This window comes from Amblyomma mixtum, chromosome 3 (genome assembly GCF_055824585.1).
Source record: "Amblyomma mixtum isolate Tamu chromosome 3, ASM5582458v1, whole genome shotgun sequence".
Classification (NCBI taxonomy): domain Eukaryota; kingdom Metazoa; phylum Arthropoda; class Arachnida; order Ixodida; family Ixodidae; genus Amblyomma; species Amblyomma mixtum.
The window spans coordinates 225,229,827-225,256,077 of record NC_143014.1 but is presented as its reverse complement, the minus strand read 5'-3'; the positions used below and the strand labels follow the sequence as shown (position 1 = coordinate 225,256,077).

The 26,251-nt window shown below is 46.1% G+C and overlaps 2 protein-coding genes across 35 annotated transcripts in view; one reads left to right on the top strand and one right to left on the bottom strand.

Moving 5' to 3' along the window:
- LOC149353843 (uncharacterized) overlaps nucleotides 1-26,251 on the top strand; it is a 615,886-nt gene that overhangs the window by 169,841 nt on the left and 419,794 nt on the right. The gene's annotated exons all lie outside the window — the stretch shown is intronic.
- LOC149353866 (uncharacterized) lies at nucleotides 274-26,251 on the bottom strand. Of its 34 annotated transcripts, none has more exons than XR_016291076.1 (7): nucleotides 21,013-26,251; nucleotides 19,945-20,708; nucleotides 16,047-16,709; nucleotides 14,484-14,539; nucleotides 11,517-11,641; nucleotides 2,983-3,111; nucleotides 274-534 (listed from the first exon to the last, which is right to left on the bottom strand). XR_016291076.1 is itself a non-coding variant. In XM_089582910.1 (6 exons), the coding sequence occupies exons 1-5, from the start codon at nucleotides 25,205-25,207 to the stop codon at nucleotides 3,100-3,102; spliced, it is 417 nt and encodes a 138-aa protein (XP_089439036.1). In that variant the 5' UTR covers nucleotides 25,208-26,251; the 3' UTR covers nucleotides 274-534; nucleotides 2,983-3,099. The 34 variants fall into 34 exon arrangements, 4 of the variants coding, with proteins under 4 accessions (XP_089439036.1, XP_089439034.1, XP_089439035.1 ...); XR_016291086.1 differs by lacking the exon at nucleotides 16,047-16,709 and having other exon boundaries at nucleotides 14,484-14,561; nucleotides 19,945-20,038; nucleotides 20,562-20,708; XR_016291068.1 differs by having other exon boundaries at nucleotides 14,484-16,709.

Genomic DNA, 26,251 nt, shown 5'->3' with positions numbered 1-26,251 from the left:
CCATAGCCTCTAGCACGGCGGCTACCAGTATGATGAGCAAGGGGTATATCCACGAGTCGGTTTCTCTTTGGAACCGGCTCGCTACTCTGCGGGTCGCCGCGCGCTGTGGTCCACTTCGGCGCGCGATCCCAGGTGAGCTGACGTCACGCGGTGAAGCGACCAATCGCGCCCGGTGAACCGCAGAGACGTGCTCCGGTTCACAAGTGAACCGTCTCGTGTGTACCCTCCGTTGATGCATTCACATCTTTATTTGCGATACAGTCGCCCATTAGAAACTCGACAGGAAAGCGTTTATTGACATTGAAGTACATTAGCATTATTCAGTTATTTATTTATTGAAGTCAACAGCTGTGCAGGGAACACTCTCCAGGTTAAACGGTGTCGTAGCAACCTAAAGCTACAGTGTTCACTCGCTTTGCCAAAGTCAGTCTTCAGGATGGGCCGAGGAAGGGGCGCCGTAGAGAACACATACACCTCGTCTTGGTTCTGTAATCAGGAGGTGCGCCCTGGAATGGCCGCCGTCACTAGTTCGCTCTGGGGGAGAGAAAAGTGTGGAAGAAATAGCATTTATAGTACGTTAATTGTAATTTAAAGGCTGCACATATTTTACCCGTTACAAACAAAAATGGAATTTCACATCCCTTCTGTCCGTTCATCATGCCAACACAATTGCGTCATCACAGCAAAACTGGTGTTTACCTAGTAAAAATTTCTAAACGGGAGTTTGTTCATTGATATAGCGTGTCGTTTTTCATTGCATGTGTCTACTGTCCTTTTGAGCATATTTTTGGTATGTGGGGTTTAACAAGCTGCAAGGCAGCACATGGGCTACGAGAGGCGCTGTGTATTGGAGGAATCCGGATTAATTTCGACAACCTTGCAGTAATACCGCACAGCATTTGGTCCCCATCTAAACGCGATAAACGTGGTCAGGATTCCATTCCGCAACTTCGGGCTCAGCAGCCGAACGCCATTGCCGCTAAGCCATCGCGTCGGTTTTTTTTTTTTTTCCGATTGTTGGAGTGGTCACCGTTGCTTGACTCGATCGTGCTGTGTCACTGCGGCTGTTTTGTCACGTGTTGATAAGGTTTTGAGATGTTTGTTTGGTTATCAGATGAACGAGAAAGAATTGTTTCTCGCGTTTTCTTTTGAGCGCTCATTGTAGCCTAGTCGAGAAGGGACGGCCTGTGGGCACTGTAACGTTGCCGTTTTCTTCGCGCAGCTTTTAACTAGAGCCTCCTCCATCTTTTTTGGCACGAATAAACTGTAGTATGTATATAACACACGCACAGTGTATACGTATTCCTCCGCGTGTGTTCGTTTGATGAACGGGCACTCAGGCACTGCTGCTATCGTGCAGGCGTGCGTATATCCAGTGCGAGCGTATCGAGGTTCTTGTCGCATGCACTTGACCGTATGTATCCACCGCAACTGCGTGGCCGGTAAAAAGCATATAATAATGGAAGTGCACCCGGAAGAACGTATACGAGCTTACTTTTTGGAAAAGGAAAAACTTCCTTTTTCGAAAAAAAAAAAAGAAAATCACAAAGCCAACTTCGGGAACTGCCCTGTTTTCCGCAGTCCGCAGAATCCTGAAATTTGGACCTGTATAAAAAGAGATCGTCTGCACCCAGCTGTTCGGACATTTTTTTGCCGACGCTCCACATACAGCATAATGTGGCGATTCGTATAATTTAATCTCTCAGGATGGGTGTCGAGTAAAAAAGGAAAAAGAGGTAAACACAACACAGTTGTAAAAATAATCAAAATATGGAGGGGTATGTCTACACACATTTGAAACCTAGAATCCTTAAACTTTCAGATGTGATTACATGTTCTACTGGAAATATCCATACTGATTTTGGAATGCCTGGTAGCATTCCTTCGTGTTTGAAAATGCACCCGATTGCGAGCGAAACGCCTGCGTTGCCAAATTTCTAAAATTGCTTACAAAAAAACTGGTCCTTCAGTTTCGTACTCACTTTCAGTAATTATTCCTCAGAACATGCGCATTCGCACGCTTAACAAAGGTGTTGAGTTATTTTTGTATTTACAGACTTACACAGTAGCGAATATAATGCTGTTCGTGGGATCGGCGCTACCACTTGATCAACGGGTTGGAAGAGTAGGGTCCCATCTTGAAACGACCAAGTGATCAGACAATAGAAACAATAGAAAGTATCTTCACCTGGGCTTCGGGCTCAGTTGCGGAAAGTGCCGCGCTCGCTCCTCCTCTACGCCTGTCAGGATGCAACGCTCGCTTCCTTCGGGGGCGTACGCCAAGCAGAGATGGTGAGCTGAGATCCTCGGTCCCTGTCGAGCAGCCGAGATGTTGTCGACGAAAGGACGGGCACTTGAGCGAACGCAGCGTTGTCGGGAAGAGGCCCGGAGTGGCTCACAGAGTTTACTCTTTCGCTATTGCTCTCTCGCAGCTCGAAGAGACGAAATCTGAGAATATGAGCCTTGCTTTCGTGCCTGTGGGCACAGCCGGCTGCGGTTCACTAGCGTCTCTTGCTTTCGTTTGCTGTTGCAGTGCAGATTATTTCAGGAGACATAAAAAAAAGGAATTTCTGGATCACCCCCGGGAGGGCTTGAGACGATGCACAACCCATGACTACATAAGACGTCTTCAAGGGAAAGCCATTAGCGAAGAAAACGAGTTTTTGCAGGAGGGTACAGCATTGTCCTCCTCTACGACTCTACGACTTTGCAGAAAACAGGATGGTAGTTTTTTTTTTTCCCCCGAAGAAACGCAGTCGTACCACAGGAAGAAATGCCAAGTTTCTGTATTCTCTTGCGTCGTCACGACAATAAGAAACAAAACACGGTTTGGCTATCATAAGTGACGACACAACCCACGATTCGGCTCACGCTTTTTACGCTCTCAGTAGGGACCACGAGTGGTTAGACGATAGTGTGTCTTTATATACTACCGTGACTTGTTTCTCCGACGGCGCAACAAGACACTTTAAAGACAGGCACCTTATGAGCTCCGGTGCAGTCATTGTCCATTTCACTCCTGCGAAGTGAATTTTCGCGGGGACCTTGTGAAGCACCAAGCTACGCTGCATGATCTCCAAGGGCACGCCACAGCCGCCATCAAGTCAGCGTCTGAATTGGTAGAAGCATTGACTAGTAACCTGCCCAAGATCACATTGATTGGCTTATTGGTGTTTAACTTCCCAAAGCAACTCAGGCTATAAGGGGCGCCGTAGTGAAGGGCTCCGGAAATTTCGACCACTTGGGGCTGTTTAACGTGCACTGACATCGCACAGTGCATGGGCCTCTATAGCATTTTGCCTTCATCGAAATGCGCCCGCCGCGGCCGGGATCGAACCCGCGTCTTTCGGGTCAGCTGCCGAGGAGGAACACGTTTTTCAGCACACGCCATTCTGATTGGCTCAGGTCGCTACCGCGTACAGAGCGCTGTAAACGGCTTGTGAGATGGAGTTTAACGACATTAACTTTACTGTAGAAGAACGCTTTGGTTTTTTTTTTTATCTTGATTCAATTTAGCTGGGACAACCTGTATGCACTGCTGTAAGCCACGTGAGCACTTAATCTTGCGCGAGGCTGTGCAAGAGTTTGGCGAGTTAGGCTGGCGGAAATAATGATGTCCTTTCTTTCCTTCGGTCGAGTGATCACTGTGCAGTACAGTGAGTCCTTCAGAAGCTTGAAATTCTATGTCCGTGCGCAGGCTGCAGAATGTATTCCGTAGTGCCGTGTCGATAATTTTGGCGCCTTCTTCCGACGTGGCATGCGGGAACCCGTCCGCTCTTCAACTGTTCATCGTAGTGTTTTGAGAGAGGCGTGCATGCCCGGGCTGCTGTGATGTTCCATGACGTAGCCGAATATACCCGCCATTAGACCCGAAATACCCTATTTCAGGCCCCATTTTCTCTGCAGGGGCTTGGAAAATCTGAGACAATTTTGGCTGTTGAAATTCCTCACGCAGTCAACTTTGTTAGCCCATTTTTCGGACTATGCACTTAAACATTGCATGCGTTACATCATTACTCGCCGATGCACCATAGTACGCATTTAATGGCCGCATTTCATCTTCTCCCCTTTTCTATTTCTTTTATTTTAGCTTTTCTGCACCGCTCTTCTTCCGTCTTAGTCTCCCAAATTGCCTCTCCCATGCAGAGTAGCGTGCCAGTGATTTTTATACGCCGGATAAATTGTCTCTGGTGGTGGTGGAGATATTCACTGCGGGCGGAGCCCCCTACATGGCACAATTGGGACCCCTGTCCGTGTAGGGAGGGCTCGCTTACAAAGCAAAGGATAGACCTTGGAGGGCTATCCTAGAGAGAGCGCTAGTAATGACCTTGCGCTCGTCCCAAGTTACCCATGGCCAGGTTTCCGAGTGGTGTCGTGAGGAGAGCGACTGCAATCCGTCTCACGAGATGTTTGCAGCACTACGAAAGGTAGAGCTCTCTCGTCCAATCAGAATGGCGCGCATTAGTGTGTTCCTACGGGCCTGCCGCCCCGCCAATTATTAACAGGTGGCTCCATCTATGTCAAAGAAGGCGTACTAGTAGTTAGCTTCTTTCTTCTAGCAGGTGGCGCTTGATGTCTTTTTATTCTTTCATGTTTGTTTTTGGACAGGCGGACACCCGTTCCAAAGAGACTGGCCCCACTTTCTCTTTTTTTTTTGTCGCCACCTGTTCGTATTAGTTCCTCTGTTGTCACGTGACAGTTATTTTCAATGTTCCTGTCATGTGTATATAAATTTATTTATTCCAGAGTGGTCACTACACTATTACGCTGGGTCGAATGGAGGCCGGGGCAGCCGAATGTCGATGGTGGCGAAATGAAAAACAGGCCCATGCGCTACACGAAAGTGTACGCACAAGCGGGCAAAATTAGTCCGGAGCCCTCCACTACCGCATCTGCCATATCTCATGAGAGACGATGTCGTCCGCATTTTCGTTACTCTCACTGCGACAGTAGTGAATGGTCCCGACTTTTGCGCGCACGTTAGCACGTTAATGGGGCTCATCTCATCGTCCCCATCACAACTCCATTCAGCACTGCTGGTTGTGTCGTCCTCCAGGTTCACAACAATAGCCGGTCCTTGGTCAATAATACAGGGAAATTTCATTTGCTCGGAGAGTTTTTTTTTTCTCTCTCTCTCTCTCATATTGGGAAGACAGTAAAAGTTTTCGTTGTTTTTTCTCTGCAACTGGCGGAGGCCCGCACAACACCTCCGCGCGCTCGAGTAAAGCCTGTTTCACATGCTGCAAGTGAAAACGCTTTGTTGCTGCGGCGCAAAAGCTGCTAGAGCCATCGCGGCGGCTCCAGCAGTCAGAGCGGCGATGTTCCAACAGGTTACAAATTTTTCGCAGCACTGCGCTGCTCAATTTTCAGTCGTTTGCATGCGAGCCAGCCTTTAAACGGACGTAATAGGACGTGTATGGTCCCTTACGTGGCCACTGGCACCGGCTGCTGTGATCTGGCGTGCCACCTCCTTCCCTCAAACACGCGCAGCCCTTCCCGCACGCTGTATTTGGAGCTCACTGCACTACGTGAAATTCCTATTTAGTAAGCATATCTGCATGTTTATTTTGATAACTAGGAAAGAACAAGGGCGTCATTTTTTTTTGTTAGAAAGGAGTGCATTGCTGGAAACCTTAGCTATAGTAACTAGGGGAACAATTTCCAGTTCTGCTGCCACGGTGGCTCAGTGGTTATGGTGCTCGGCTGACCCGAAAGACGATCGAGCCTCAGATCCCGGCCTCGGCGGTCGAATTTCGATGGAGGCGAAATTCTAGAGGCCCGTGTACTGTGCGATGTCAGTGCGCGTCGAAGAACCCCAGGTGGTCGAAATTTCCGGAGCCCTTCACTATTTCATCCCTCATAGCCTGGGTCGCTTTGGGACGTTAGACGCCCCAAAACCATAAACCATAATTCCCAGTTCCACCACGATGAACAAAGTGAGTTGAGGTCACATGAGGCATACAAAAGCTGTAACAATCACTGCTTCATTGTTTTAATTTACTCAAACTGTTCCGTCAGCCACCCTCCAGAGCAATCTCAGCAAATGGACAGGCAGCTTTTATATCTCAGTTTCCGTACACTCCTCAAGCGACCTCCAGTCATTTTGCGCGTGGTATCCTTCGGCTGAAGCCGAAACCGGCACAACATGAGGAAAAAAAATTCAGTTAATTCCACATGCCGATGCGTGTCTACTAATATCTTGCGTACAGTGAAAAAAACAAGACATACACGATATAGAGTCTTTAGTTTGTAATTCCTAAAAACTCTTTACGGTTTATCTTGTAGCTTCATTTAGAAGTTCTTCATTTTACATTCTTCAATTGAAATTTACAGCTAATTTGCTTATCAACCTCTGGTAATAGGGTAGGTGCATGATAAAACTTGGTACTGAACTACGCATAAATATACATGTTTTCACAATTGAACGCTATTTTTCGGATCTAGGGAAATGTAGAGAATTTTTTAATGGAAATTTGGGGAGAAGCGGCGCTGGAGGTTGATAGCACTGCTGCAGTTGCTGCGGCCTAGGTGCTGAGCCGCAGGCCTAGAGAAGGGCGTCCAGTGCGCTCCCGTACGTGGACAATTCCGTGCGCGCGGGCGCACTGTCATAGCGAGTGCGGCACACGTGATGCTCCGAGCACGGGCACAGACTGTACACCTTGGCAGAGTCATGAGTATACTGTCTCAGGCTTACTCGTAAAAGTTAGATTAACCTCAGAAGAGCAAGGTTCCGGGCTAGTTGGTAATGAATTTAAAAGGAGAAAACAGCGCGAAGAAACACGGACACACGAAGAAACGCCAAACGAGCGCTCGTGTGTGTGTCGTTTCTCCGTGTGTCCGTGTTTCTTGGCGCTGTTTATTCCTTTTAGATTAACCTATACGGTCACTCAAACTCACACAAGCCCGTGCTCACTCGAACACACTAATTTAGGCTCACAACTCATTTGGACTCACTCAGACTCACGACTCATCCGGGATAAGCCTCTCGTTACAACTCGACCCGTCTGGACTCGCTCATTTCGACTCGCGACCCATGTGGACCCACTGGCGGCAGACAGCAGCTAGAGGCGTCAGCGCCGCAATCCTGAGAGAGAGGGTGCTCCCAGACAACTATGCCGACACGACAGGGACGTGCAACAACGCGGAGGCCAAGGACTGCGCAGCAGAGCGCCGGCCATCCACCCCAAAGACGAAGCACCGCGAAACCATGGATGGCCGTGGTGGCGAACAGCGCGTGTTCACACGCAGCGGTATCGTGCGCGGTAGAAGTTCCTGAGCAAGCTCCCGTTCTTATTTGCTTACGGTCGGCTGGCCTGAACAGGATGGCGCCCGCCAGGTTCTCATGGAACATGGACCGCCGCAGCAGCGCGTTTTAGGGCAGCTTGTCGCCGCCGTTGAGCCCTCTTCGTGGCCTGACAGCATGAGATGATCTCGCAGCTGCCATCCGTCGCGCTGGTAGCGTGCGAGGGGGCGTGGTTCTCAGCGCTTCGGAAAAGGAGCGAAGAAGCGCCTTGCCTTGTCAGATGGAAGGGAAGACAGTGCTATAGGTGCTGTCTCCCGTTGAGGATTCAGACCTCAGCCATCCATCATCACTCAAGTGCAACCCCAGGCAAGCACCAAGCCCCCCCCCCCCCCCCCCCCCCCCCACACACACACACACACACACCATGCGGGTGAGGGAGGTTTTGTTTTGAGGCTGCAGGCGGTTTCCCGGCCAAGGGGCTCAAGCAGTCGGAAGCGTCATCACCGGTGGGAGGGGGGAGCGGTACAAGTGCGCCGCAGTCGTTCCACGCCGGCAGATCAACTCCTGATGCGAGCAGGTTCCCTAATACTTGATTCTGATTCTTGCTCCGTTTTCCTCGAAATTTGCCCGTAGCTACCGTAGCAGACGACGCGAGACCGCTGTTGCTCCGTTCTGGCGGCGCCACGGCAGCAAGTGCCAGGACGGCAGCGGCGAGAGAGCGCGTTGAGAAAGGGGCGCCGACGTCACCGGCGCGGCGATGGCCGGTGACTGCGCGGTCGATAGCCCCAGGAAGGGGTTTCCCTGCCCGGTGGAGGACGGGGGTCGGTCGACCCAGTTTGTCTCTCGCTGCAGACACGCTGTCGTCTGCTGCGAGCTGCTGCGAGGTCTGCTGCGAGGTCTTTCCGGTTCTCTCTCTCTCCGGAGAAGGTGAGAGAGGAAGGAGCAGGCTGACAGGAGAGGAGGCGCCTGGGAGCGTCCTCCTCCTCGCGGCTGTCGTCTGCCTCTGAGCAGACGACGCCCTGCCGGAGTACCCGTGTTCGAACCCGACCGCGGCGGCTGCCTTTCGATGGAGGCGAAACGCAAAAGGCGCCGTGTGCTGCGCTATGTCTGTACATTTAAAGTTAGTTGAATATCCTATGTGCTTTAACAAGGTGAAAAGTTGGGCTGGTTGGTGCATGATCTTGTAGCGAAAACATTGGAATTGGCTTAGCTCAGCTATGCCAGGATATACGTAGCGAGAGGTACAGGTTTCACTGGGTTACACCTTGTCGTTTAGCTTTAGTTTCTCCCCCCGTTTACGTGTAATTGTTTAGCTTTGGTCCCCCCCCCCCCCCCCCCCCCCCCGCTTTGTTACGTTTAATTGTGGTATATTAAAGACGCGACATTTTGTTGTGCAGCAAATTGTGAAGCATTTACTCGCACTTTCACTCAGTCTAATCACGTTATCGGTTACACGGCGGGCCTTCACGTCGTCCTCCATCGCTGCATCGCGTTCCTGCGAGGCCAGGGCACGCCGCTCCGCCTCCCGACGCCGTCCCTCGGCCAGGCGCTCCTCTCTGCTGCGGCGTCTCAGCCTCTTGCGCCTCAGCCTCTTGCCCTTGCGCCGTTCGTTCTTCCTTAGTCTCGGCGGCCAGCCGCCAGGCCGCAACCTCGGGGTCGGGCGAGCTGAGGTTTTCCAGTCTCCAATGCCGCTCGGCAGCGGCCCGACTCTCCTTCTCCATGGCAAGCGGCTATATCCCGCGGCTCTATCAAGTAGCGCGCGCCGTGCATGCGCACAGCTGGCAAGGCTGCGGCACGCGTAGTGACGTCACTTGGCTCCTCGCGCATGAGCAGAACTGCACCTGTTGGAGGTACGCGAAACGGATAAACTGTGGCCAACGTAGCTCTCGCTACAAAACGTGTCCCTTCTCTCCCGTGTATCGTCTAAGCGCTGTTTATCGCCACAAGATCCCAAGGTTGCAGTGATACAAAACTATCGCAAAATTGACTATCGATAGTTTTCTTGAAACTATCGATAGTGTAAAAAAAACTATTGATAGTAATACTACGGATTCTACTATGGATAGTAGAATCGATAGTATTATTATCAATAGTGTTGCTATCGATAGTAATGCTTGCGATACTACTACTTGCTATCGATAGCAAGGCTTTATAGTGAAACTGTTGATGGTAAGACTATTGATAGTAACAATATTGATATTATGCATTTGTTGGCCAGCGATACAACCAAAACATTTGCGATACCTTATTGGTTTGACGGTCTCATGAGGCTTAATGTCCTGAGACTCAAGCTATGAGGGATGCCGTAGTAGAGGTCTCTGGGTAAATTTCGACCAGCTGTGGTTCCTTAACGTGCACTGGGACAGTTTAGAAAAATTCCTGTAACTGCATCCGATCGATGAAAGAACAAACAGCAAAAGTTGTGCTGGCTTGCTGACGTAGCCGCTGCAGAAATGCCTTTTGCACACATGCTTTGCGACTAGGACATTCGCAAGCTAACATTTTGTCTAGCAACTTAGGGAGCGTCTACAGAGCTCGGTGACACGTAGGCCGCGAAAACGGGCGAGTCCTGTCAGCAACTCATACCATCACCTCCATACCACACACTCGGGAAACCAAGTTTAGGATGCAGTGTGTATGCGTGGTTGATTTTATAGTATCGATAGTACTATATATAAAAAATTGTATCGATACGGCTATCGATAGGACTGTCAATAGAACTGTCGATAGTACTATCAATAGTACTATCGATCGTCTTTTTTACCATCGATAGTTCGATAGTGACTCAACTATCGATAGTACTATCGATAGCTTTACGTCACTACAAGGTGGAAGAAAGTTTTTGCGGAGCCCTTCACTACGCTCCCTTCTCCCCTCTTTCCTCTTTTTCCCACCTTTCTCCCTTCCTTCACGGCGCTGTTGAGGTCTCCACCGAGAAATGAGACAGTTACTGTGCCTTTTGCTTTCTTCAAAAAACCACTTTCGCCCTCGATGGGTCAGCTTGGCTGCTTCGCTTCGATTAGTCAGGCTAAATTGAATTAGAATATTAAGCTGTCCATGACTCGTGAATCCAAATGAGCGAGTGAGCTGAGTCCTGATTCGTTATGTGTTGACCCTGCTGATGACTCGTGAACAGGAGTGTGCCCTAATGAGTAGTGAGCCTATATAAGATTGAGTCCATGAGTGAGCCCGTGTCTCTGCGAGTCATGAGTTTGAGCGAGCCCGTATGCCGATTGAACTTTTCTGAGTGAGCACTCGATTTTGCCAAGGTATGCCGGTGGCGTCGTCTACTACTGCTGCTTCCTCTGCTGCTGGTGTGGCAACAGATGATGGCAGCGGGAAGTGGTCCACACGCGCGCCATGGCTGGTCCCCGTGGCGTGGGGCAGCTCGCGGCACCACGTGGAAACGGCGTGGAAGGGACAGCAGGAGCGGTCAGGCCGGGTGTCGCATGGTTGTCCCCAGTGCAAAACCCCTGCCGTAAAAGCCCCACGTTGTTAGAACTGCTATTAGGCACCCTAGCCGTGCGTTGCAAAAGCCCCGGCAGCGTTTGCCCTGTGCCATAATCCCCGCGTGCAAACACCCCCGCACCAGAAACCCCGTTTCAAAAGACCCATGCCCGAGTTTGCATGCCAGAAAGCTCTTTGCTTGTGTATGTAATAAATTTTGTCACACACACATGCACGTACGTGCACGCGCGCAAAAGAGAGCATAGAATGGTAGTGTTTCATTAACAGCATTTTATTTGTTTGTATAAATGACAGAAGCCTAGTATTTTCATTCGTATCATGGTGTGCTGATCGTTTTATCCTCTTTTCCTACAATGTAGTGGCCTTTTTGGATTTATGACTGCAACTAAACTGTTCTCACATGTTTAAAGATTTAAATATTATTGTTCATTTATTCAATCTTTTTTTTTAAATTGTGCTGCTCATCTTTCTAAAAGATACAAAGTATTTCTATGTAGCATATATTGCACCCCCTGGCGGATTATGTCCTACTTTTCTAGTTGTTCTTTCAGTCCCTTGTGGAGGGAGGGCTCGTGGCCAAAGTAGTACTCTTTCTTATGGGTGTAGAAACATACATCCCCGGAAGAAAGGGCCCTGGAAGAAAGGTCCCCTGAGGAAGCACCATCGAGGAAAAAATGTCCCCAAGTGACAAAAAAAATTTTTTCAGAAACCCACCTGAAAGAAAATTGCCCTCTTTATTAGACAAGTGTCCAACTTTTAGCGCTCTGCATACCATTGCATCACTTCTCCTAAGTTGTACACTTACCTTGCAAGAGCTGGTGGAAGTGTGAAGCTGCTCCCAGCCAGATGCAAACTGCCACCCCCTAAATATTGCGTGGGCGGCATGTGATAGCTCGATGATAGTGTAGAGGACACGTGCAGCCCTCGTGCCTACAAACACGATGCCCAACAAGAAACGTTTGGGCCGTCGTTATCATTTGATGATAGATATATATTTTTTACACTTGCTTTCTGCAGTCCACAATATTTGCTTGTATTTAGCTTGTGTTTCGAAATGGCCTTCTCATCAGGTGTTCTGATGCACCTAAGCGTTTAGTGATAAACCACTGCCACATTTGCGTTGCTCTAACCATGCCATTGCATTTAGCGTCAGTGACTTGTTCCGCTGGCAAACAACTTGTATCCGCCTCATGCGAGCCGTACATGCATACGTTTGATGTCACCCGTTTGGGGACATTTTTTCCTACTTTGCAAATCGGGACGTTTCTTCTGGGGATATTTCTTCTGGCTCCCCTTTCTTATACAGTGCGGGATGACGAAGAAGAGAGGTACAGGTGCCGTCAAAAGTAAATGGAAAGCAATATTAACGAAAAAATTTAATCATTGCCCGCTCAATTCATGCATGCTGGAATACATATGTGCAGACTAATTGCGATTGTGCGAATTGAACTGTGCACCAACAAACTTGGACCATTATGCTTTAGATTGAAAGAAATTAAATTTTTTTGACAAAGTCGCCTTCCATTTACTTTTGACGGCGACCGTACATGGGCTGAGCACCCTCCTTTACACCAAGCCACAAGTGAGCACGTCGCCTGAGCGGGGTGCCCAACAAGCCGATTCCCACGACGGATCGTTCTTTGGCCCGCGCACCAGGTGCCACGTGATGGCCTACTTCCAGTCCGTCTAGTTCACTACTGGCTGGCCAGCAGTGTCAGTAAATTAACAAGGCGAATGACAAAAATTAGGGTGGGCGTGTAAAAGGAAAGAAAAATAACAGCGCCCGGCCCGCACCGCTTAGAGCACAAGTGGCTTAAGGGAATGCCTAATCCGCTTTTATCGCCATGTGCAAAGATCAAGGTTGGAGGAGCGGTGATAAGCGGATTAGACATGCATGTGCACTCCCCTTCTCTCTGCACTGGCCAAGCGCCAGCCTCAAGCAGCAGAAGTGGAACGCGGCCGGCAACATTTTACACCGAAAGCTGTATTTGCTTTATGTAAGCCATTTAGGAGGTATACAACAGGAGCCGTAGTCAATTACGAAGCGTTACGAACAACGTCCCAGTAAACCATAAACATCCCTTGGACATGTAAAAAATCTAGAGCACTGGATATTTGACACATCTAGTGGATATCCAGATTTGTCCGGATGACATTGTACTAACGTGCAGTGGGCCATCGGAAGCTCATCTGGAACTGTAATCTGGTACGTACTCTGGACTTTCCTCATGGACCTTTGAGACTTGTTATAGACATTCAGTTTAAGCCAAAGGATGCAAGATCTGACCTTCCTCTAGCTACCATTGTTGCCAAAGACCTGTAATTTGATTCGACGCTGAAGGACAGATAACTGCAGGCAATATCGACTACCCATATTCGGACCCACAGTTTCTGCTACGCATTTTCATCTTGGAAGCTCGATCTTGCTTCGAAGCAACACAAAAACCAGGGGCAATATATCCCAACTTGCATGCTTTTTGGCTACACATGATTAGCCAACAGGGATATTTTATAAATGAGCATAAGTTGGACTATGAGCTTAGCTGCATTTAAATTTTGAATCAGATCGTTCTGACTTTAAAAAAATCATGTCACTTTTCAAGCACGTGTGAATGTGTAGGAGGGCAGTTAACAAGCCACGGCAAAATCGGATATGAACTAACCATGCATGAACATTGCTTAAGACAGCATCCAGCAGCAAAATCAAGCCAGTCAGGTTGGGTACAATTGTTTATTGAAACTTTGCAACAAAACAAATACCAACCTAATAATTGGAAAGTATTTCTGAAGTCAATTTTGATAAGCTTGAACTTTAAAAAGAAATGGGTACAAAAATGAGGGGTAAACCTGTCTCAAAGAAATGACTAGGAGAGTGACCACATAAACACATCAAGGGAAAGAGCTGTCACACAAAATGGTCTACACCTGTAAGACAAAACTAAAGCCCTCAGAGCAAAATCTGAAAACACTAAAACGAATAAAATATTAAACTAGGCAAAGAAGGACATCCAAGGAAAAGAGCTGCTGCAAAAATCGGTCTGCACCTGTAAGACAAGACTATCTCAGTTTCCGTACACTCCTCAAGCGACCTCCAGTCATTGCACGTGCTATCCTTCGGCTGAAGCCGAAACCGGCACAACATGAGGGAAAAAAAATTCAGTTAATTCCACATGCCGATGCATGTTTACTAGTATCTTGCGCACAGTGAAAAAAAAAAAGACATATACGATATAGAGCCTTTAATTTGCAATTTCCAAAAAGCGGTACGGTTTATCTTGTAGCTTCATTTATAAGTTCTGCATTTTACATCCTTCATTTCAAATTTAAAGCTAATTTGCTTACCAACGTCTGGGAATAGGGTAGCTGCATCTTAAAACTTGCTATTGAACTACGTATAAATATACAATTTTACAATATACAAATGAACACTATTTTTTGTATCTAGGGAAATCTAGGGAATTTTTGGTTGCTAATTGGGGGAGAAGCAGCTCTGGAGGTTGGCAGCACTGAGCGGTAACATAAAACCGAGCTGATGGGGAGCGCCTTCTCTTAGATCACACGGCGCATGCACGCTGAATGCTGAAACAGAACAAGTCGGCAGTGCTGCGCATTTTATTAGGCGCATGCACTCGTGTGCATGAGCTGTGTGTCAGGAATTACAATGCTCCACTAAGAATCCCGCTGTAATGTAGCCCGCTGCTGGACATCGCACCTTTTCTTTCTAAATTCTCTTGTGGGTTAAACACAGCCAGGCATGCTCGTCCAAACTTACTTGAACATAGCACTGTGAGTGACTTTACTTGGGCCACAAACGAACTGTACGTCTCTCTGCGTGAACAAAAAAGTAGCACTACGGTACCTTAGAAAGAAGCCATGGAAATATTTCAACACAAGGATTCTTTCATTTCTGAGATGTTCCGGTCAACAGTACAAAAAAATGTACTCTTTCTAATTTTTCTGGCTTGAAGATAATGCAGCTACAGCAGGCACCAAAAATAAATAAATAAATGCTGTGTAGCTTTTTCTGCACCAACAGCATGCACTGCTCCATCTGAGTCACTGCTAGATCGCCACACCTGTACTTCGCTGTGCAATAATGAATCAAAAGCCCTACGCAGCTCTACTATGTATGGGCCCAAACCCGGCCGGGCCCGCGTCCGGCGAAAGATCACTTTTTCCGGCCCGGGCTTTCGGGCTGGTCCGAGCCCGTGCAGTGCTCTAATCAGGGCTGCTGGTACTGTACCACTGGCAGCCGAAAAAAGAACAATATACCTTTAAGGTAAACAAGGAAGTACATCAGCCCTAAACTACATTTGTAAAATGCTATAAGTATATCATCTTAACAAGTGTTAAAACTGAAAAGGAAAACACGCTTGTGCTACAAGAAAAATAAGGTGGAATATCAACATCGTACCAGAAACTGTGACCAAACCAAACTGGTCAAGGGCTTTAAAAGGGGCTAATGCATATAAAAAACAATGCAAAACAAGCACTTCGTAGGCCTGGTACAAAAATCTGAAAGGCATTAGGCTTCAGTGCCTGTGTGGATCCTTTAAAATGCCTAATTGCACATGGAAGAGCAAAGTTAAATGACTACAAAAAAAAACGCCAGCTTACAAGAGCTTCTCTGCTGGCTTCAGGTAGGCTGCTGTCAAAGCACTGAATATCTTTTAAATCATCAAACTGTTCACAGATGACATTTTTTGAATGAACACATTTTTTAGTGAACTGCAACTTCAAAACACGCGTTCACTTCTATCCGAGCCCTTTTCCAAACATTCGGCTTGCATTTCGGCATGGCCGAAGAAGAAATGGCAACAGCGCCAAATGGACTATACCAGTATATAATAAACGATTCTACTATTTTGAACTCACATATACAATAAGAGTATGCTCAATGCACATAACGTCGTGAGACCCGAGTGACGAATTTTTACATGTAGATCAAGAAAACGAATTCATTAGACCACTGAGGCTGTCTCATCATGATAAAAAAGTTTTATTGATGTACTTGGTTCGCTTACCAAAGCATGTGCAATATATTGCACATTGGGATTCAGTGGATGAAAAAACAATATGATGGGAGATTATGGGTAATGAGCATAGAAGGCTTTTCTTGTGCCCTTCAGGGTTATTTCTAGGTGTGAAACTGTTTAAAACAATTTTTGAAGCAGTTACACAAAGAAAAATATCACAGTGAGTGCAACGAAACTTCGTGTGTTCAGTACAGGAGGGGTTACGGCATCTCAATGCAGACTTCTGTAATGAAAGTTCGGGCACGTGTGTTGCGCCCCGGCTGTCCAGAAAGAGACGGGAGGCAATGGTGTTGTCTTACTGGCAGGGCGCTTCGGTGGCGGCTCATCGTCGTCGTCGGTAACATCCAATTCTGCTCTCAGCAAGTCATGAGCAATTAGCAGTTTGAAGTCCAGTAGAAGTGTGGTCTTCCTTGCAACTCATAAAAGTTGACAGTCTTCTTTATACTGCAACCATGCATTAACTACAGCCACGTATGCAAGAAAACAAAGAGCAAGAACAGTCCAGCGCATTGTCCTTGCCTTGCTTGGGTAGAGACTCACCATTCTATCGCAGAGGTCAACGCCTCCTGTATTCGTATTGTGCTCATCGACGATAGCCGGCCGAGGTACACATCCTTATAGACTCTCTCCTTCTTGCACCATCTTTTGCCTTCTCCTCCTGGCTCCTCACCAATGTGTGAAGAAGCGAACGCCATGGTCTTGTTGTCAACCCACTTAACGACGCAAATGCCATCAGCCACATTGACAGTTTGGCAAAAAGATCCGCGGCTTTTCTTCACCAAAGCTTTGTCATCAGGGAGCTTGGAATCCTTTGGTACGCGATTCTTCATATGGTGCCAGTTCAAAGCAGCCTTTGGCTCGAGAGGTGCCGAAGCGGGGGTGCAGTAGTGAAGTAGCGGTCAAAAAATAAAGAACTGCCTGTTGGCATGGACTTTGGAAATCGAAGCAGAGCACAAGAAAGCCTACAAGGGAGAATCAGAGGCATATGTGAGGCTTATTCATGAAATGTATCAGCAAGAAGGACGAAGGTTTGCAGATGCAATGACGAAACTGGAAGCTCTGATGCAACTGTAGGACTGCAACATAGTACTGTACTCAGCCCTCTCCTCAGTAGAGTGATGTATGTCCTCACAGAGCTTAGAATAATTACCTTGGGGCATATTGTAAGCTTAAAATATTATGTGTTCAAGGACCAAGGAAAGCATAGAAGCAAAGCTGGTGGCCTGGAAGCAAACATTAGCAAAGCAAGGCCTGGGAATCAGCAGAAGCAAGACTTCTAATCCATGAGATCTTACATGCGAAGAACTAAGGCTACAAAGCATTACTACGAAGAAGAGAACAACGCATTTCAAGTACCTTGGCTTGGCAGTCGTGTAGAGATAGACACAGCAGTATAAGTCACCTGCAGAATCCAAACAGGATGAAAGGCTAACCCAGGGAAGAAGTAGAAGGTTGCTTTCAGGTGTACTTTCTGACGAGAAGCTCCCACTTAAGCTGAAAGGTTAAGTCTGTAGCACAGTCGTGATTCCAGCCATGCTGTATGGAACTGAAGTGATCCAACTAATGAATGCCAGCATGCAAAAGAGGAACATAGCAGAAATGAGGATGCTGAGATGGGTGTGGAGTGGAAAAAAAAGAACAGAGTTCAGAAAGGCCACATACAAGGAATGATCTAAGTCAGGTGCTGAAAGGAAAATTTAAGAAACAAGGCTGCAATAGTTTAGTCTTTTAATCAAAAAGGACAACAAATGTATTAGAGAGGTGGTGAAGCTTTAAGTTGATGAGTTATAATGACACATAACATGGGGTTATACGGAATGAATGGTGTGTGACAGTCATGTTTGTTATAAGCGTGCTTGACTACTACAGAGATAACAAACATTAACAGACCCAAAACACTGCCCTGGTTACAGCAGACATAACAGGAAGCACTTGAGATGAGGTATTTTCAGTCATTATGAACTGGCTTCTAGTGGTAAGATATCCATCAAACCATCGAGAAAGGTAGTCCAAGGCATTCAAATTTATATACGTAGTAATTTACTGTGAGCCTTATTTTTTATTCAGGGCCCTAGCAAAATATAAAAAAATAATGTCTGCTTGACCGGACGCATCAAGTGCACTGGAGAATTCATGCATGGTTCAAACCAAATCATTAACAGTAGACAGTCCTTTTCTGAAGCCATGCTGATATGATGACAACACACGTGCTGTGCCAGTCAGCTGGTGTTTTATTTTAGGATTACATTCATGCACCGCTGCAACGAGTGCATTTCATTAAGGTTATGTGTTGTTAGTGTCTATCTGGCACAGTCCTCTTGTACAAAATAACACATAAGCTATCTGAACCTTCTCTCTTTTTTCTTTTACATAGCGTTTGGGTCTGCAATTTGTTATGCTAGTAAGCAATACATGCCGAGCACCACATTGACACCGGCTGCATTGTAAAACACTAGTTGCCTCTGCGTTGTAAACTCCAAAAATTGGTTGCTTCACCATTAGTTGGGCACACACTGTGACAATCAAATTGACTAGACAATAAGATTAGATGCTAATTAAGACAACTTGCTCTAAGTCAGCCATAATTGAAGTCAGTGTTCCACTTTAGCCTAGCATTATGAATAAAACAGACGTGAACACAGAACACTCAGCTACTAAAGGGAAGCAGTATTAAACTTTAATAGTGCATTATGTAGCCACTTTTTCTTGCACTTTATAAAATTGAACGTAAAGGGACCTAAAACTGATATTTTAGGCCATTGACATTTTTAGGCCATTGATATTTTAGTGCCCTAGCGAGGGGGCTGTTGCTGTTTCACTTGTCGACAGAAGGGCAGCAGTGCTTTTCAGCACAACTTATCATGTGGGTTAAAGGATGCTTCGAGGACAGTGTGAATACTAATAAGATATTACAAGCTTTCTCAGAAAGAAAAACTATGATGCACTTTTAAAGAGAGAAGTGGTGTAGACCTACGTGGGGACATGACGGGAAATTTGCGAGGATAGGGTGGCTGTGGCTGGTGCAGCACATGGCTATTGGAGACTAGGGGGAAATGCCTTTGTTCTGCAGTGGACATAACCGCGCTGAATATGACATAAATGATGCCATCTGTTGGGGTACACTTATAGCACTAGTTTCATTTGAGGAATCTGCTGCTGGGTTCACTTGATTTGCTGTGCCAAGCAAAACTAGGTCTCCATTTCAAACTGGTAATAGCACGCTTGATTCTTTCTATATAAGGCCAAATCTTTTCACTTCCGCCTCATAACATGTTTTGATTAGATGATGGTCTTTGTGAACATGCAGAAATGTCAAAAGTACTAGTACGCCATACGCTAGATTGTGGGCATTCTCTTGTGGCATGGTGCAAACTTCAAGGTGCAGTGAAGAGGAATCTGAACTCGTCTTTTTGCCGTGGGAACTCGATCTACATGTTCCGAGCATTCTTGTAAACTTCGACTTATTGCCCTGTGTGGACGATTTCCCTAATTAAATCGGATTAATGTCCGCCTCTTGCCTTTTTTTTAATTCTCCCCGTACGGTGGGCTGAGTCGACCAACGCGTGGAGTGCCTTTCAGCCAGTTCCATGGAGGCATTGCTTTCGCTTCATTTTGTTTTTTAGGTTTCCGTGAATAAATAGTTTCATTCACAGATAATATAGCCGCAAAATAAGCCTGCAGAAATAAAAATACACCCAGACTATTTGCTACTACGGATTACTACGTATTACTTCGCCGATGGCAGAGCGGCAAGCCTCCACGGAGCTGGCTGGAAGGCACTCCACGCGTTGGTCGAATCCGCCCACCGTACAGGAAGCTCATGGCAAAAAGACGAGTTCAGATTCCTCTTCACTGCACCTTTAAAGAAGAGGTTAAAATATCAGCAGCACTAAACTATGTGTTCATGAAAGAAACAAGCATGTGAAGACTATGCGTTGTACATGGGCGACAAATAACAGCCATGTTGAGCTAGTGCTTTCTTGAAGTGCATGTCTGCATTTCAAGCGAAGAAGAGATGATACAATAGAAGCCAATCATGCACTTAATGATCAGGGACATTTACTGTGATACGACAAAATGATCAGACAGTGCCACTCCTGCAATATACATGCTTGTATAAGAGCGATATAATTTAATGAGGCAAGCTGAGTTTGTACTTTGTAAAGTTCATGAGAGAAGTTCAAAAGACAAACACACTTAGTGATGTAGTGTAGAGCTCGTCTCTGATTTGCTGCCTGGCTACTGTTGAACTTCCATTTGTGTTCCTTAAGGACTTGGTGAATATGCATTGCTGGAAATAGCAGAAAAACACCGTTTTTATATGCGCAGCCTTAGACAAAAGTCTTCAGGCCACATGGTTTGCTTTCGAGCCCTAAAGCAGTGCAGATACAGAGCCTCTTAACACCAAAAGGCCTTCAAAAGTGAGGACGATGATCATCCATACCTTGCAGAGATTTACAGCTTGAAAGGTCTCTACTACATGGCAGAATAGCAAACTATGTGGCCTGAATTAAGACTTTTAACTATGGAAGAAATGTGGAACATATCACTTCACAGGTTACAGTACCCTACTAGCCAGCGTAAAATTGCTATCCTACAGTCATTTTCAATGACAGGCAGCACGGAGAAGTCATAGAAATATCATCACACAATGGCACTTGCAAATGTTTCTGAAAAGCAAATGCATCATTGTAACTCTTTGGGTGTGCCTGTTTACATTGTAGAGACGTGCTGCAAACATACAGTTCATCAAACCCATAGCAAACGTGACACAAGAAGAGAGCACACTGTGTCATAGCTAGTATTGTCCATACCTGAGTGATGCTCAAGTTGTGTTCATATGAAATTCATTGAAATTATGTGCTTAGCCCTCAAAGCCACTATGCCGAATGGCATTTCCTCCTTGACCTTCTTTGCTCCAGAAAAAAGTGGCATTGAGTTGTCGGTAGCAGCCGAGAGCACTGAGGGGAAGCATCTAATTTTTCTGAAAAAAAGCCACTGGGTCGAGACTCGACAGTGTTGGCTGTCACAAAACTGTGCTTTTTACTTGCTTGAAGAATTGGATAAAACAGCGCAACGGAAGACGAGACAAGAGAAGGACAAACAGCAGCGCTGGTGTTTGTCCTTCTCTTGTCTCGTCTTCCGTTGCGCTGTTTTATCCAATTTTTCAAACATGCACTAACCAGCTCGTATTTCACCCCTTCTGGAGTTAATTTTTTTACTTGCAAGGAGCACAACACGTGCTCCCAGTTCGATATCACTCACTCAACTAGATAGTGGTCATGGCAGTGCCGCTGATCTTAAGGAGTCCAGATGCCTCAGAGGCGAAATGACCTTGGCAAGGCGAATTGGACAAAGACGAGGGAGGTCAGCTGGGCCTCTGGAACCCCAGAGGAAAAAAGTGCTGAAGTGTCCGGCACATGGGATGCCCTGGACATGGTGGCAGCAGCGGGTGCCTGCGATGCACATTTTTCAAGATCATTAAACTTCCCTTCCAAATTGCGTTCGGATAAATTTCTTCAGAACTATTGGGAGATCCCCTGGTTGCCTAGGTTAGCCTGATGGTTTTTCACATTTTCCCCCTCTTGTCGAAATGGAGGAACGACCCTCCTGTCTTTCAAACTTCCTTGCTCAGGAAAATACTCGATCTCCACTAAAGCTGACTATAGTTGGCAGCAGGCTTTGGCTGATATCAACTGGAATGTTGGAAGCCTTTACTGGTCTCCGCTTGGCTGTGTATTGTCTAGTGAGTGCTTGCCTCTGATTTATGCTTTTTCATGTTTAATGCCTCATGTGGGTCCCCGTCAAAGAAAAATGGGAAGGATGGAAACCCGGTTGTTGCTAATTTGGTTCTGCCATTCCAGTTGTAGTGCGCAGAGTGCCACCAAAAATACTCAGGTATTCAACTTAGGCTGATTAGAGCGGATGCTGTTCCAGTGCAGCTAACTAAATAAAGGATTTTTTGAACATGCAGTTAAATCACAAAATTTGGCCATTCACTTGCTTATAGTAGAGTGAAGAGTGACAATGTTTGGTGCCATATGCCGCTGTGAAGACATGGAGCATTCGAGAGATATAAACTGTGGACTTTGGTGCATTATAAATTTAATTAAGGTAGCAATCCCTTATAAGAACTTCGAGGGAAAATTCAGTCATCACTTTGTTTGTAATCTGAGAGGTCGACCTAACTTTAGGGCATTTTGAGAAATAATTCACATGATATATAGCATGCTTGTACGAATATGGAGCTCGTGTGAATGGTCAAACAGTATGTACTGCTAATTCCTGTCACGGACTTTCTGGGGTTGCAGAGGCACAGCAGATGGCTTGATGTCTTGTCAGCCTCTTGGCACATGGACCAATTTCCAGTTTGTTATGGAACTTGCCCGCCCACCGCTTGCCACCAGAACTGCAGTCTATGAGCATAGCTTTAGTGTGTACATTCTCAGGGTAGCCTTGTGTGTTGGAGACAATTGAAGTTGTCTAGCCAGTGATGAGGAGACTACGATTTGTCTTGAGTAACGTATTAAGTCACCTATAGCAAAGAGTTCCTGCCAAACATGAAAGTTGTATTTTAAAGGAAAGTTGACTAGTTACTGGCCGAAATCAGGAATGCTCTTTGACTTGCTGGATACTGTTGCCCTCATCAACAGCCTTTTGGAACTTTGCTTTTGTTGTGCATGCATACTCAACAAGATTACTCAATTACTTTGAACTTCGGCTTTTGTTGCTAGGAGAGGAAGGCAAAAAAATCCGTCAGTGACCTGGTTGTTGGATCTCATGCGATACTCTATGATACAGTCATAGCACAGAAGTCCATTGCACCAGAAAGCAACTGTAATGAGTCAGTTCCTTGAGTAGGAATTTACAGCACTAGCTTGATGGTAGTAATGAAAGAGGAAGTAAAGAAAGCCTTAGAAGCAATGCAAAGGGGGAAAGCAGCTGGTGAGGATCAGGTAACAGCAGATTTGTTGAAGGGTTTGGTGAGATTGTGCCATAAAAACTATCCGCCTTGTATACACAATGCCTTGTGACCTCGAGCATACCAGAAGCTTGAAAGTACGCTAACATTGTCTTAATTCACAAGAAAGAAGATGTCAAGGACTCAAAAAATTACAGACCGATCAGCTTACTGTCCATTGTGTACAAGGTATTTACTAAGGTAGTCGCAAATAGAATCAGGACAACCTTAGACTTCAATCAACCAAATGATAAAGCAGGCTTCCTTAAAGTATACTCGACAATAGACCATACTCACACTATCAATCAGATATAAAGGAATGCGCAGAACATAACCAACCCTATATATAGCATTCATGCAGGCATTGCTGAATCAGGGTGCAGAAGAGTGTTATCTGAAAATACTGGAAGAGATCTAAAATGACAGCTACCATACTCCTCCATAAAGTCAGGAATAAAATTCCAATAGGGAATGGTGTCAGGCAAGGAGACACGATCTCACCAATTCTAACCGCCTCTTTACAGGAGGTGTTCTGAGGCCTGGAATGGAAACAGTTGGGGATAAGAGTTAATCAAGAATATCTAAGTTCTTTGTGATTCGCTGATGACATTGTCTTGCTAAGTCAATCAGGATATGAACTAAAAAGCATGATGAATGAGTTAGGCAGGTAGAACAGAAAGCTGGGTCTCAAAATTAACATGCAGAAAACCATCCGTCTCGCAAGGGAAGAGCAGTTCACAATTGGTAGCGAGGTGCTTGAAGTGGGAAGGGAATACGTCTACTCAGGGCAGGTAGCGACTGCTGATCCAGATCATGAGAGGGAAATAACTAGAAGAATAAGAACGGGGTGGAGTGCATATGGCAGGTTCTCTCAGATCATGAACGGCAGTTTACCAATATCACTCAAGAGAAAAGTGTACAGCAGCTGTACCTTACCGGTACTCACCTATGAGTCAGAAACGAGGAGGCTAACGAAAAGGGTTCAGTGTAAGTTAAGGTCAACATAGCAAGCTATGGAAAGTAAAATGATAGGTGTAACGTTAAGACACCAGAAGCGGGAGAGAGCGTGAGTGAACAAACGCCAGTTAACGACATTCTAGTCGAAATCAAGACGAAGAAGTAGGCTTGGTCAAGGCATATATTCTGAAGTCAAGATAGCCATTGGTCTTTAAGGGCAGTGGAGTGGATTCCAAGAGACGGCAAGCATAGCAGGGGGTGACAGAAAGTTAGATAGGCTGATGAGATTAAGAAGTTTGGGACACGGTGGCCGCAGCTGGCAAAGGACAGGGTTAATTGGAGAAACATGGGAGAGGCCTTTACACTTTAGTGGGCATAGTCAGGCTGATGATAGCTTGATCGTAGTGCTCATAGAGTGAATGGGTAGCATGACTGGTGCACATGCATGGAAGTGCTTCACATTTCTTTCAGCATCATCATTATAAGCCTAAGTACATCCACTGCAGGACAAAAGACTCTTTTGATGGCCTCTATTTCACTCTGTCCTGTGCCAGCCGCAGCCCTTTATCTTTGCGAACTTTCTAATCACATTCATCCGATCGACTGCCTGCCCTCCACTGTTCTGTTACCCTAAAGGGCCTTCGATTATCTCCTCATAGTATGCCCTGTCCATTTCTCATTAATTTGTGCTTGGATATCCATAAATCTTGTCGCCTGACCCAACCACTCTGCCCTTCTCAGAACTCTTGAGCTTACACCCTTCCTGGATGACTAAATGTTGTTGCTTTTGAAGGATACTGGTAAGCTGACCAGAGAGTATCTGTCTAATGCACACCACCCCATTCTTATTCTCCTAGCTATTATTTCACTCTCCTGTTTATAATCTTGGGTGGATACCTGCCCAAGATAGAGGTATTTCTCTCCTAGTTATAATCTGGGGTGAATGCCTGCCCATGATAGATGTATTTTCTTACCGCTTCCAGTGCTTCATTGCCTATGGTTCATTGCCTACCGTAAACTGTTCTTCACCTCTCAGACTGTTGAACATTTTACAATTTAGTTTTCATATTTGCATAGTTTTCTTCTTTTCACACCCGTCATTCTGTTTTCTGGCCTGTTCAGTTCCTCAGTGATGCTCTGCAATCTACCCCATGAGTTACTCATTTTAGCAAAGACAGTGTCATCAGCACATTGGAGATTACTAAAATGTTTTCTATTAACTTTAATCCCCAGCTATCGGAAATGCAAATCCTCACCTACCACTTTCCCCCTTCACATTGCTTATAAAGCTTTCTTATTATTGTCTGTCGTTACTGGCAGGATATCGACTTCTCTGCATGGCACCTCCGCCTCAACATTTACAGCATGTTCCCCCATCAAATATTTTCTTTCTGCTTCCAGGAACATTCTCGATTTTAGTGCGGCAGTTCTTACATCTTCAGAAGCTCTCTGCTGTACGTAGAACAGCCAGAGGCATCTTACTGCGACGGTCATATTCCAAGGGTTGGAGATGGAAGTGTCTACACAACACGAGATTGACATCGTTGACGCTGTCAGTTGTCCCACTTGCCCGAACAAATGAGTGAGCTCTGCAAAGAATTGCCATTAGTTTCGCTAAGCTAGGCATGAACTTCTTTCTTCAAAAACCAGTTTACCATCTTTGCATAGTACTCTGTCATTCCACAGAAAGGTCTACGTTTCAAAACATTCCTTGCATGAGGATGCAGTGTTCTTGATGGAGGTAACCTAAATTTCGCTTGCTCACATCACGACCTAAGACACAACATGCTGGCACGCTGACATACCGCACTTTAACCAGGCAATGGCTCTTAAATTGAAGCAGTTCTTCATGGTGTAAAAAGGCAGTTCTTGCTGCCACTATCTAGTGTTGATCCGAGGCGGTTCAAAGGAGGACATGCATGGCAGGGTGAACATATGCTTGAGATACTGGGTAACTAAACTAAAAGAATACTACTGGCGTTCACACGCCCGCATGCATACAAGCCAGCATGCATGCATGCAATTGTGCCCTCCTACTGAATATTTCTGCCTCAGATGACGTTCTTGTATGCAAGCGCAACTTTTTCCCGCACGTTTCGGACCTTCCTGCGCGGCGACAAGGTTCTGATCGAAGTACATCTGAAGTTCAGTAGTTCATTAGAGTAGGGCCGAACTTAGAAAAATATGCTGCTAAGCCGTGCTTTCTGCGCTGACATCACAGAGAGCACGGGTGTTTTTTTAGTACTTGGCCTCCACAGATTTAGATCCCGCCGCGGCCGGGATCTAAACCGCGACATTGGGATCAGCAGCCGAATGCCACCACTGAACGGGAGACCTATTCAGCAGTTAACTTATGAGTTATGACCCGGAAACATGAGGTCGTTTCTTCAAAAACACACTCGTTATTCAGCTGCTTCCGTATCCCTTTGAAAATCCTCGGATACTTATCTCGTGGTCTTGAGCGGATTTTCCAAACACAATGACATGGCACGCGTTCAATGAAAGTCCGGAAAATGGCGACAAAGCCCGAGGATAAAACTTGCTCTTGCAATCCGGGCATGGCTTGCGACCATATCGCCGCAGAAG